Source organism: Camponotus floridanus, unplaced genomic scaffold (genome assembly GCF_003227725.1).
Source record: "Camponotus floridanus strain SB8 unplaced genomic scaffold, Cflo_v7.5 scaffold46, whole genome shotgun sequence".
NCBI lineage: Eukaryota > Metazoa > Arthropoda > Insecta > Hymenoptera > Formicidae > Camponotus > Camponotus floridanus.
The window spans coordinates 1,144,653-1,156,828 of record NW_020229614.1 but is presented as its reverse complement, the minus strand read 5'-3'; the positions used below and the strand labels follow the sequence as shown (position 1 = coordinate 1,156,828).

General features: G+C 37.0%; 2 protein-coding genes across 3 annotated transcripts in view; both read left to right on the top strand.

The window, feature by feature from the left end:
• LOC105257891 (teneurin-a) overlaps positions 1-12,176 on the top strand; it is a 434,044-nt gene that overhangs the window by 50,366 nt on the left and 371,502 nt on the right. The gene's annotated exons all lie outside the window — the stretch shown is intronic.
• On the top strand, positions 5,298-7,936 carry LOC105254438 (esterase E4). The gene is made up of 9 exons (XM_011263111.3): positions 5,298-5,504; positions 5,667-5,955; positions 6,064-6,249; positions 6,331-6,530; positions 6,727-6,895; positions 6,970-7,136; positions 7,246-7,390; positions 7,538-7,670; positions 7,757-7,936. The coding sequence occupies exons 1-9, from the start codon at positions 5,313-5,315 to the stop codon at positions 7,917-7,919; spliced, it is 1,644 nt and encodes a 547-aa protein (XP_011261413.1). The 5' UTR covers positions 5,298-5,312; the 3' UTR covers positions 7,920-7,936.

Sequence of the window (12,176 nt, the reverse complement as noted above, 5' to 3'; positions counted from 1 at the left end):
GCGCCGCATGTGCAAGGAGAAGAAAAATCGAAAGGGACGGAACTGGAGAGAGAGAGAGAGAGAGGGAGGGAGGGAGGGAGAGAGAGAGGGAGAGATGTCTTCAAAAGATGCTTTCAAAACCAGAAGCGGCACTCTCTCTGCTTCGTATTAAAAACCTTACGCTCGAAAGGACACTTTCAGCCTCACTGACCGATTGTGAATGGCGAATTTGTGACCTCCTTTGCAAAGGCAATTATGTTACTCCGTCCTCTTCTCGGAACCGGAGTCGCGATATTCTAACCCTTCTCTGGTTGTCTTCTCCATCCCTCTGCTTCTCCTTCTTCTCTTTTTCCATCCCTTTCTCTCTCTCTTTCTTTAACTGTTTCTCTATCTACCACTTTCTTCCGCATCACACCAAGAATCTTGGACGGTTGGCTTTTACATTTTCAAGCTCCTCGCACGGAAAATCTCTCTTACATTCAAATCAAAAGGTCTGGACCGCCGTTAGAAGTGCTTTACTCTCATCGTGGTTAAAAGTACGCTACGCTATGGTTTAATCCCAACTGAACGATAGTTTAATCCAACAGACTTTCTGCTTACTATTTTACTTTAATATTTTACCATTATCTACTTAACTCCATGAACAATGGCAATTTCTTTCGTCGCATCTTGCTGCGTCTATTTCTTTTTTTATTTTTCTTATCAGCTCGATATCCTCATTCCTAGATACAAAGTAATTAGATAAAATTGTTGATGGATTTAAGCTTGAATTTTTGTCGTAGCATCTATGGTGTTATTACAAGGGGAATTGTAAACGTGCCTCGTCATTCTGTAGTTAAAGCGACAACGCGATACACAGTGTGTCGTTCTTAATACAGATACTAATTTTCGCAGTAAAAGGCCGGCAAAAAATATTCGAGCGATGGCGGGATATAAAAACAAGACAAAATAAATGTTTTTCACATTTTACTACGGTTGAAAGACAATTTCTAAAAAATATTGGCGCATGTCAGTGAACACACATGTAACACGTAACTGCGCTTTAATCGGCGTATTTATAGATTCTCTATGTATGATCTTGCTCAAATACAAAAAGGTGCGCTTGTTCGACATAACTAGGATAAAATTTTATTTTATTTTCAATCCTCCATGTATGTGTGTGTGCGGGAAAATGTGAAAATAAATTTTTATATATCTCTCTCAAAAACAATCATATAAATCATTGTAATCATGATTAAAAGTTCATATTACGTAAAATTCTCTTTGCAAATAACTTTTGATATGAATCGAGGTGGATAAAAAGATTTCGCCTGGTCAACTACTTTTTAAATATTTTCTAACTGTAAATATCATATTTGATAATATTATATTTTTCCTCTGTTCTTTATTTTTATATTATAATCTATTCAACGCGTCAATCTAAAATGACAATATTAAATTATTGCTTAAGCATTTACACTGCCTATTTGTGTATATAATTAAAAATCACAATTGTATTACATTTGCCCGAATAATATTCGACTTTTTGCATTAACAAGATCTATTTTTAACAATTATTGCATGTTTATGGATATAAATGTGATATATATATATATATATATATATATATATATATATATATCGACATTCCAAAAAATTTTAATTTCAACTCGTCCGAGGGATTTCCGATCCTTAAAATCATATGTCATCCACTATATTGCGTTTTGCGTTACAAACAGTATACGCTTTAATATAATTCCACAGCAAAACGCAAAACTACATTTTCCAATTCGCATACCATACGATTCTAGGGGCGATGAAACGATGGATAAAAGGGTTCGCGCGCGAAACTTAATAAATTAATCCTGTAAACATGAACTCGCATTTCGCTGGTTATTCCGTGCGTGCATCATGGACATATGTATGCGTCCATGACGGCAATGGTAGGATGCAATACGATGTATCTCGCGACTCTGATGGTGTAAGTTCCGCGGAAAATATCAATGTGTACAACGTTCTGTTCTCTCCCCCTCCCACGTGATATATTTACTTAATAAACGTTCCCCGAACGACAGGAAAATTTAAATTAAATTTATTCAGCGAAAACAGCACGTAGGCACGAGGGCGGCCGCAACATTGTTTGCGGGCGAACGAAATGCGTAAAATGGAATGACAGTGCGAGAGAGCAAGTGCGCGGGGGATGAAGCGGCCCATGAAAGGACAAATGGATACAGGGAAAGAGGAGAGGAGGAGAATGAGAGTAGCGAGCTAGTGAAACGAGATAGAGAAGATGAGAAAGATGGACGGAGAAATAGTGCTAGATATAGCGCGAGAGGAAAAGAGCAAAAGAATTAACGGTGAAAACAAAGTGAAAAGCTCGAGAGAGATGATGGCACACTTGAATGACGGCGGCTCGTTGAATTGGTCGTCGGAAGACAAAAATGTAAAAATATGCTCTCGACATGCTTTTCGTACGACGGAAATGTGTCAAATACGCGCGTGCTTTGTCCTCCGTCCGAGTCCGCTGGAACCATCAGGGGAGAGGCGATGATGTCAATGGCGCGCGATGGTGACAGAGTGTGTGCAGCGGCAACAAAAAAAAATGTTTCATTCCACTCGTGCATCGATGTTTGGCATTTGGCCGCCCGGTTGTCGCGTTGTTTTCGTATTATCCGAAATTTTTCCGGTGTCAGTGACTCGTAATTCGAGCATACAACGATCGGTTAAACGGCTCACGACTGTCCGCCCGTACGTTCATAAATTCGCGTGCGGGTCTCTTTTATTACTTTCGCGATACGCTTCGCAAATCGTACAATCCGCACGATTAAGCATTTAATCACTCGCATATATTGTGATAAAAAATTATTGTTTATTAATTTATTACGTTTTTTTCTCATAAGCTGTTTATGTCTTGTGGAATGTAAAATAAAGTTAGTAATATGAATCCTGAAAAAATTTTTCAAATTTATTTTATACATATGTATGTTGATAATTGAAAGATGAATAATACTCTTTTCTTTGAAGCAGTCAACGATAAAAAAATGTGCCATTGTACCGCGTTTCATCTTATTATACAATACATAAAAGAGATGAAGTATGGTATATTTTAAGTTTCTGTTATATCTTTATCTATAGACGAGGATTAAGTTGGCCAACTCGAGACGGATGCTGGCATTAACATTCTCCTCAAACTGCTACCTTCACACATCGCTTGTTTCTTGAAAATTAGCATGTTGATTAAAATTTGACTTGAAAGTTGCTTTGAAACGTGAAACTGAGCCATAAGTTTCTCAGGTGGAAAACGCGTAGAAGCGAGAGCCGTCGATGCCAGGGCGTGGACAAAGTGGTCATATTTCGCAAGTGTCCCATGTCTACCCTTTTGTCTTTTCCCTAGCGACAACCATTGAAAGCAGCTTGCTGTAAGCGGATATTCTATTTAGGGAAAAAAATTGGAAGCATACTTAAAGTTCCTTGTTATTGTATATAAAACTGCTTATCGACTCCGGCTCGTCCTCGTTCTTACTACAAATCCTATGAATCTACTTCGTTTGAATATATGTAAAACTAATTTATTTCTATACTCACTTTTCTCGGATCGACGAATATATAAATGCTTTTATACAGTACTTTATTATTTGAAGAAAAAAAGATAATAAATGGTTAAAATAGTTGAAAAAAATAGCGAATCGAGTATCTACCGTGTATGTATCAGCTGTTTTGCATTAGTTGAATCTGAATGTGATGCTGCGTTTATGATAAAGCAACGCTCCGTCGCTTTTTCAAGAGAATTGTCGATGTCGACGGAGGAACTCTTCATGGAAAATCACGTTGAAGTTTGAAAAATTCGATGGCACGCTCGAAACAGACTGAAGTTCACTCGGGGGAAACGCCGGGTGGACGGCTCTGCAATAGCTCACGGAACGTATCTTTCTTCTCCCCGGCGAACAGATTGTCAGAGGAAACCGTCGGATCGTTCGTTAAAGCGGAAAATCACGCGCACGAGATTTACTCCGATTTCATATTTTTTTTTCAATTGCGTTGATGCTATTCGCTGATTTATCGCGCGACAGACGGTACTTCATTCTTGATTAAACATTAGAACTAAAATATCCTCATGTTACTGAATTTTTCAATGGAAAATTGTCTTTTCCATTTTAAACACAATCTCAAAATAAGATAATATTTTCAGGGTCTTAATTGACATATATTGTGTCTGCTGTCAAATTTTAATTATACATAAAATTGGATAGTGATTCAAAAATGTCCACAATATTCCTCCCCTTTAATTCGATTTAAATTACTATTTGACTCGTAAAAATCACATCAAGTATATAATGTTAGTTATTGTAGCATACTATTCAAATTTTTATTTTGTGCAACGTTATATATATTTCGCCTCATTTCTGTATCTGCCATTCTATTTACGATAAAAGTAAGTTATAGAGAATTCATTCATTTCCTGAGTGCATTTTGTATGCTTTGCCTTGAAATTCTATTTGAAATTTTTCGCCATAGCAATAATATTGCGATTCTCTCAGTATTTCTGAGACATATTCAAACATAATATTATTATATAATGTTATCGCTCATCGAAATTCACTCACAATCATGCTTAAAATAACTAAAATGTAAAACTATTGTAAAACTATCTATAATTTATAAGATTTATGCATTTATGATAATAGATAAGTAAACAGACTTAATTGATAAATACAAAAGTGTTATTGTACGGAAAATTTTGAATTTGCTGATTCATAATGATAGAATGGTTCATGATAATTAATGATGATTCATCAAATTCGTACAAAATTTCCTATACTTCTTGAAATGCACAAAAGAATCATTTTGTTTAATGAAATATAATATTGTATAATAGCTACTTAGAATTAATGACAATAAATATGATAAGACTATTTATAAATAAAGAAAATGACTAATATCTAAGTGTCGTATTTATATATCTATGCAGCTAATTGCAGAAAACAACAATAAAGAACAATTTACTCCTTTATCTATAATTCTTTAAAAGCCGTGCAATTTGTACCTTACATTGTAAATTACAATAAATTTCAGGAAGCATATTATGAGTCCGTAATGAAAATTATGTATCGAGGTTAAAAACAAATTGAGGAAATCCTGACGATTTTATTTGACTCGATATTACGATTATAGTTGACACGCGAGATTATGAGAGGCATCTCGTAAATTGCAATACAAATAAGCTCACGCTATTATATTCTCTGAGTAGTGATTACGTAAATACAGTGCGCGCTATAATCTATTCTTTTGATCAGCAACATGTATTTCGACGTTATAAAAGATGGACAACAAAACAATCATTCTACAGTGTTAAAATGTGGTTTGACAAGTTCGTGTTTTGTGCGTTTATGGTCGCATGGACCATTGCCGAGCAGAATATTCAGTTAGAAATTCCTCAGGGATTTTTAAAGGGTCTAAAAGCCAATACCGTTTTACAGAACAAACCGTACTATAGTTTCAAAGGAATACCTTACGCGAAACCGAATGTCGGTATTCATAAATTCCAGGTAAGTTAATTATAAAATTACCTACATACGCATATATATATCTATTTCAGTAAATTATGTTTCTATATTTAAAATGCAATTCAAAATATTGGGAAAGGCTTGTATATCCTAGACTATGTATGATTATTAATAAATTCATATTTCGCGCTTTAAATTTTTAAGATGCCTGAATCAGCTAATGGCTGGGAAGGCACGTATGACGCAACTTATCATCGTTCGGCTTGTCCATTCTTCTGTATGATAAAACAAGACATGATTGGCGAAGAGGATTGTCTGTATCTTAATGTTTATACACCGGTGTTGGACAAAGATGCTCGTAAGGCCGTTATGGTATGGTTCCATGGCGGTGGTTTTAACGGTGGTCTCGGAGACGATCTCTTCTATGGCCCTGACTTTTTAATCGAGCAAGATGTTATTCTTGTAACGCTTAATTATAGACTCGGTCCAATTGGTAAGTGATTGTTATAAAACATTTGTGCATTAATCGAACTGCGTTTAAGTAATTTTTTGTATCTTTTAAATATTCAAGATTCATAAGAATTGAATTATCGATTTATAGGATTCTTGAATACTGGTGACAAAAATGCACTTGGCAACGCCGGACTAAAGGATCAAGTAATGGCGCTTAAATGGGTCAAGGACAATATACATTATTTCGGCGGTTGTCCTAATCGAGTTACGATTTTCGGCGAAGACGCGGGTGCAAGTTCCGTCCAGTTCCATATGATGTCTCCTATGTCGGACGGTAAGATACATTAATCGCAATAAATTCTTAATTATTAAATAAATATCGATTGAAAATAACGTATAATTTATCGCGCTATAGGTCTATTCAATGGTGCCATTCAGCAGAGCGGAAGCGCGGTGAATACGTGGGCAATTTCTTACAATCCTAGGGAATTTGCCTTCAAATTGGGAGATAAGCTCGATATTGAGACGGATGATTCTGCCGAGTTGGTTTCTAAACTCGCGGAATTTTCTCCGAAAGAATTAATTGCGGCTAGCAATGAAGTAATGAAGACCGAAGTATGTAATTTCCTTACAGCATTCATTAAACGTTATATTGCGCTCGCTAAATGTAAGTTAGATTTCTCGTTACGCGTACCTATACGAGAGATAGTATTACATTAATTTAAGTTTACGGTACGCACGTAGTCAACGCGGACATTAATTACACTAATGAATACTGAGTGCTGGTAATCATTCGATTATGTCATTGCAGAACACTATGAACGGCCGCTTCGCAGCGTTTCTTCCATCGGTTGAAGTTGATCTAGGACAAGAGATATTTCTGCCCGACGATCCTTGGACGCTTCTGAAATCCGGAAAAATTGCCAACGTGCCCGTTATGGCTGGAATTACGGCCGATGAGTCCGCTTTCTTCGTGCAGAGTAATCACCAACGCGATATTACACGACAGTTACATCGTGCTCGGCATCATGTAAACGATAATATTTGTTTCCAGTGATGCTTGGCAATATCGATCAGATGAATGAGCATTTCGAGAACTTTCTGCCGGTCGACTTGAACGTAACCGATGCCGGGCAGAAGAACGAACTAGGTGAAAGCCTGAAGAGCTTTTACTTCGGGGATAAGTCGATCTCCACGGAAACGACGAAAGAGTTCATGATGGTGAGTACTTAACGTTAATATGGTTTCGCTATCGTTAAAATTTGTGCAAACAGCCACCACCTTCCTCAAGTTTAATGACGTGCATATTAATGCTGTTTGTGCATTTTAGATGTTGGACGACATCATGTTTGACGCCGCAACCGCACTCAGTTTAGATATATTAAGCTCCCGAATTTCGACTCCAATTTACGAGTATATATTTTCTTACGAAGCTCCATTCGGTATGATGAAAACTATGTTTCAAGTAGAGGATGGTGAGTTACAACTCCTGCTGTAAAAAGATTATATTTGCTCTACATATATCACAATTCATTACATTATTGCCGTCGCAATGCTGCAGTGTAAGTAAATCTAATTTAATTAATTCTGTTTATTCATAATTGTTGTTTTATTCAACATAGGCGTTGCTCATGGTGATGATATGACATATGAGTTTTATTCGGATGCTTTGAAAAATGTGCCACAACCCGGTTCGCCTGCGGAGAAGATGATGCGTATTTTTACCACATTACTGGCAAATTTTGCAAAAGACGGGTTAGTGATTGAATAATCTTTACTAAATTAATTTGCACATAATTCGCGGGTATAAAATCTAGAAAGCTAATTGTTGATATTTTCAGGAATCCTACATCAAATTTGAATGAGTATGTAACTGTTAACTGGGAACCCAGAGGTAAAGAAGATAACTATATGAATATCAATCAAGAGTTAAAAATGCAGAAAGGTTTCATGCAAAATAGAATAAACTTTTGGACGAATTTGTACAAAAATGTTCTTGGTTAAATATATATATATATATATATATATATATATATATATATATATATTAATTTACGGGAATAAAGTTTAAATATGAACCACATTAAATCTCATAATTAACGAATATAAATAATTATTCTTATAAGAAATAATATGTATGAATGTACAATACATTATAAAAAGTAAGTGAAAATATATATATACATCTAAATAAAATGTGTATCTAAAACTGAAATGTTGTTCACCGTGAAAAAAAGAGATATCAAAAATCAATATGTGAATAATCGATAAAGTTTGGATTATAAAATACCTAATTAAAGTCATCATTGAAGTTTGATAATAGCCATCGATATCTGTGTCGTAAAAAATTTATAATTCGATATTATTTTAAATTTTTATGGCAAGTGAAATTGTCGAAACATCAAGTGTCTGAAATAGCAAAATTGTTGCCGGGAGAAATGTTGATGCAAGATCTCAGTAGATCCTTAGCAGTTGGTTAACGCGGTTGAGATTGGCAATTTGTTGCATGCCTCTCTCTCTCTCTCTCTCTCTCTCTCTCTCTCTCTCTCTCTGTCTCGGTTTCATACCACACTGTTCCTACCTTTTCTCGCGGTGGTCGAGATATATCTGGTGGCATGGTTAGTCACGCACGCACGGTCTCGCACGCGTTACCACGCGCGCATAGCGACCCGCTAGCTGACGTATCGGATGAAAGGAAAATTTATGCCTTGTCAGAGCGTTACGAACCAAATGGTAACAAATAGGGCCACACAGCCGCCGCGCCCGTCGTCGACAAGAAACTCTTCCGTCGTTATCGTGCATGCGCGCGCGCGCGCGCGCGACCAGGGTGAACAATTCGCGAATAATCGCGCGAAATGGAAATTATTGCGGCTAACGCGCCGCGTCGTTGCAGCTGTTACTCGTGTTGCCCCGATATCACCTATATCCTTTTTCATGCAGGATCGCGAAGAGTTTTCGTATAACGAGGTGAAATCGTATGAGCAAGTTCTTCAATAAAATTATGCTTTTTTATAAATAAATAATCGAGAACTTTTATTCGCGCGACATACGTAAAACAGAAAATAACGCGTACGTATAACATCGATCTCGCGAAACACGCATTTGATGTATATTATCGAAATTATACAATCTTGAGATAACTGCAGACTTAGTCGCGTTTTATGATGTAATCAAGAGCGGAGGTAATCAAGGGGAATACGAATGATTGTAGCGCGCGCTGTCAATCGCTCGTTGCATCGTCAACTTTAACGCCGCTGTTGTTTTCAAGAGAGATTATTCCGCGGGAAGTCACGTGGAATACGAAAAACACACGGACGGCCACGGTATATTGATCGCCCCAGTACGGGTGCAGTTTTGACTGCGGGACCGGTGCGCGCGAATGCAATCGATCATCTCGCCACGGGTGAAGAAAGTCTGCACCGGTGCCGACGCGCCTGAATAAGCGATATTGTTAAACGGAGTTTTCATTCTTCACCGTCAATGGGATTGCGCGCAATGATGTTGCTGTCTCTGCAGGATTGACCGATCGGAAATACCGGGAAATTGATGAGTCTTACGGGTCTCTATAAAGCTCTCTCAACTTTCATCTCAACAACTTAATATCTCGTCTACATGACAGGGCGAAGAAACCGTTATTTGCTCGCGCGTCCCGCTTTCGCGAAAGGAAATTTCGCTCGCGTTTCCTCCTGACGCGTTCTGACATTCGCGGAAACGACGCAACGCGGTGCAAATGGAAAAAAAAACGCATGAATAATATACGACGAGACGGTATAAATATATATATATATATATATACGTCGCTGCAACGCTCGTCAATATCTTAATCTGCTCCACTTAGCGTTCGTACAAGTTCCCAGCGAAAATCATTATCGTTGGTACTCGGGCGTACTCGCGATACGACGCGACGCCGCCGTTGCCATCCTCGGAGCCGCTATGCCCGTCTTAACAAGCGGACAAACTCGGTTTGACGATGCCATAATTCGCACAGAAATGCGAAGCGCACTGAGCTTGGCGACGACACTTGACGAGATAAGCGTGCTTATTTACGATGGTTTGCAATTTGGAAACGCGAGATTGTAAACTATTAGCCGCTTCGAGACAAAGACAAACTTCAAAACAGGGTGATTTCGTGAAAGTTACTCGACGGAGAATTATTAACGTTTACATTGTCATTGCGATAATACGCGTAGTTTTTTTATGAAGCTTGTACGATGGTAATTTTTTTTTCATAACGATGTGTCATGCAACTGCTTGCTATTCAATTGCACGTGTCAGTCTTATCGCGCGTGACTGCACTGAATTTAATCGGTTACGAGTTATCCCTTCTCGTTTCGTCGGACAACGTTGAGATTATATATTAGTTGCCACACACAATCTTAGACATCTACCCTTTTCGACGCTCAAGGCGAATGCAACCCTATGTGTAAAGTCCCAGACAAACATTTACGTTTCTAGTTCCTGCATAGAGATTTCTCCTACGTGATGCATTTGATCGCATTTGGATTAATCCCGATCTTTAACCCGCAATGTGAATATTGAAATCCTTGGATCGTGTCGTTTATTCTCGATCTTATTCGCTATTATAAGAGAATATATAATCTACTTTCAAGGGTAATCTAACGCGGTGGCCTGAATTAAGTGATGATCTACGATTCAAGCAGAAATATAATTTTTATTTAATAGATCATTTTTATATTTCGATTGATTTTGCATATGAAAAAAATATCATGATAAACGCATAGTGATTCGATTCGTAATATACAATAATTTTCTAGTCAATTGATACATTCTATCTAGAAATAAAAATATAGAATAATGTACGCTAAAATATTACATAGGTAGCTAGGGTGAGAACAAAAGAGAATCCGCAACAAATCTACAGAATGAAAGGAAATTAAAATGGCAGTCGAGGCTCTACGCCCCATCCTTCTTTTATATGGGTAAAAAATTTGGTCAAATCTCTGAATATGTTCAATGAATGCGCGAAACGGCTAAGTAAAATTAGTTTATTCCAGTGAAATGTCACGCGCAATGTCTCTCTCGTTTTTTAAAGGCAGTATTGAATTTGCATCTTCTCTTTTATATTCTCTTTTCTACAAATTATTTTCAATGAAATTTAAAATCTTATATTTTTCACAGAATTCAAATCGCAATTTTTGTGTAATAATATCTTGTTTTAATTATTTTATAGTCATGCATGCATGTGTGTGTGTGCGGGCATATATTTTATCCTGAAAAGAACGATGTTGAAATTAATGCTTAGAGAGTAATAGAATCCCCTTAATGAATCATTATGGGAAACTGTGTGACTTAATACACAGTAAATGAGTTAGACGTTGTCGTTTAATGATAGTTCCTGACAAATATGAGGGACAGTATGAAACAACGCAAATGTTTGGACTGTATTACGGCGCCGCTACCGCACCCATTTCCGGCAATGTGTGTGCATGTGACACACGCGCGCACATATGCGTTTTGCTCGCGTTCTATGGATCGCGATAAAATAGGAAAAATGAAATGTTATTGATCCATTAACGACTTAGTCGATAAATAAATAAATAATAATGGCTTAACGATTTCCTAATTATGGATGGTATTTTGAATGTGTGAGATTTACCGTGCGCGGCATGGTGTGTTCCCAGCTTCATAATACTCATAAAACTTCATAATACTTTTTCGATCAACGAGCTTTCGCTTTTATATAAACATATGTCTACATATTTAAATTATCCTCGCAGTAAAAGCTGATTAAGTATTCGGTAGAAGTTAATGGCCATTTTACATCGTTGAATAATTTCTATGGACGTTGTAATAACTTATGAAATTTCTGCATAAACCCGTCTAATATCATAACGTTGAGTAGAGATACGAGAGAGAATGCATACGATATTCTATATAATAATCATTATGTTCCATACATTGATACGCGTAACATGCTTTCATACAATACATCCTCATCATCGTCTATTATTTATATACGTAGTTCCGAGAACGCTAGTTTAACATCAGAATTAGATCTATATTCTCTCATTTATGCGATATATAACATTAATGCGACATACACAGTGAACGTATGATAGCTTTGTCGATCCGATCAAAGATGGATTTAATTACGATTAACAGCACTCATCTATGTTGAACGTAATACTGCTTTTTTTGCTCTCGCGAGCGTATGCAATTTGCAAAACACCGAGCAAATAATTATATGATGTATTTACGTTATCGTTATTCAACGCCAACGCGGTGGCGGTGCAACGTAGC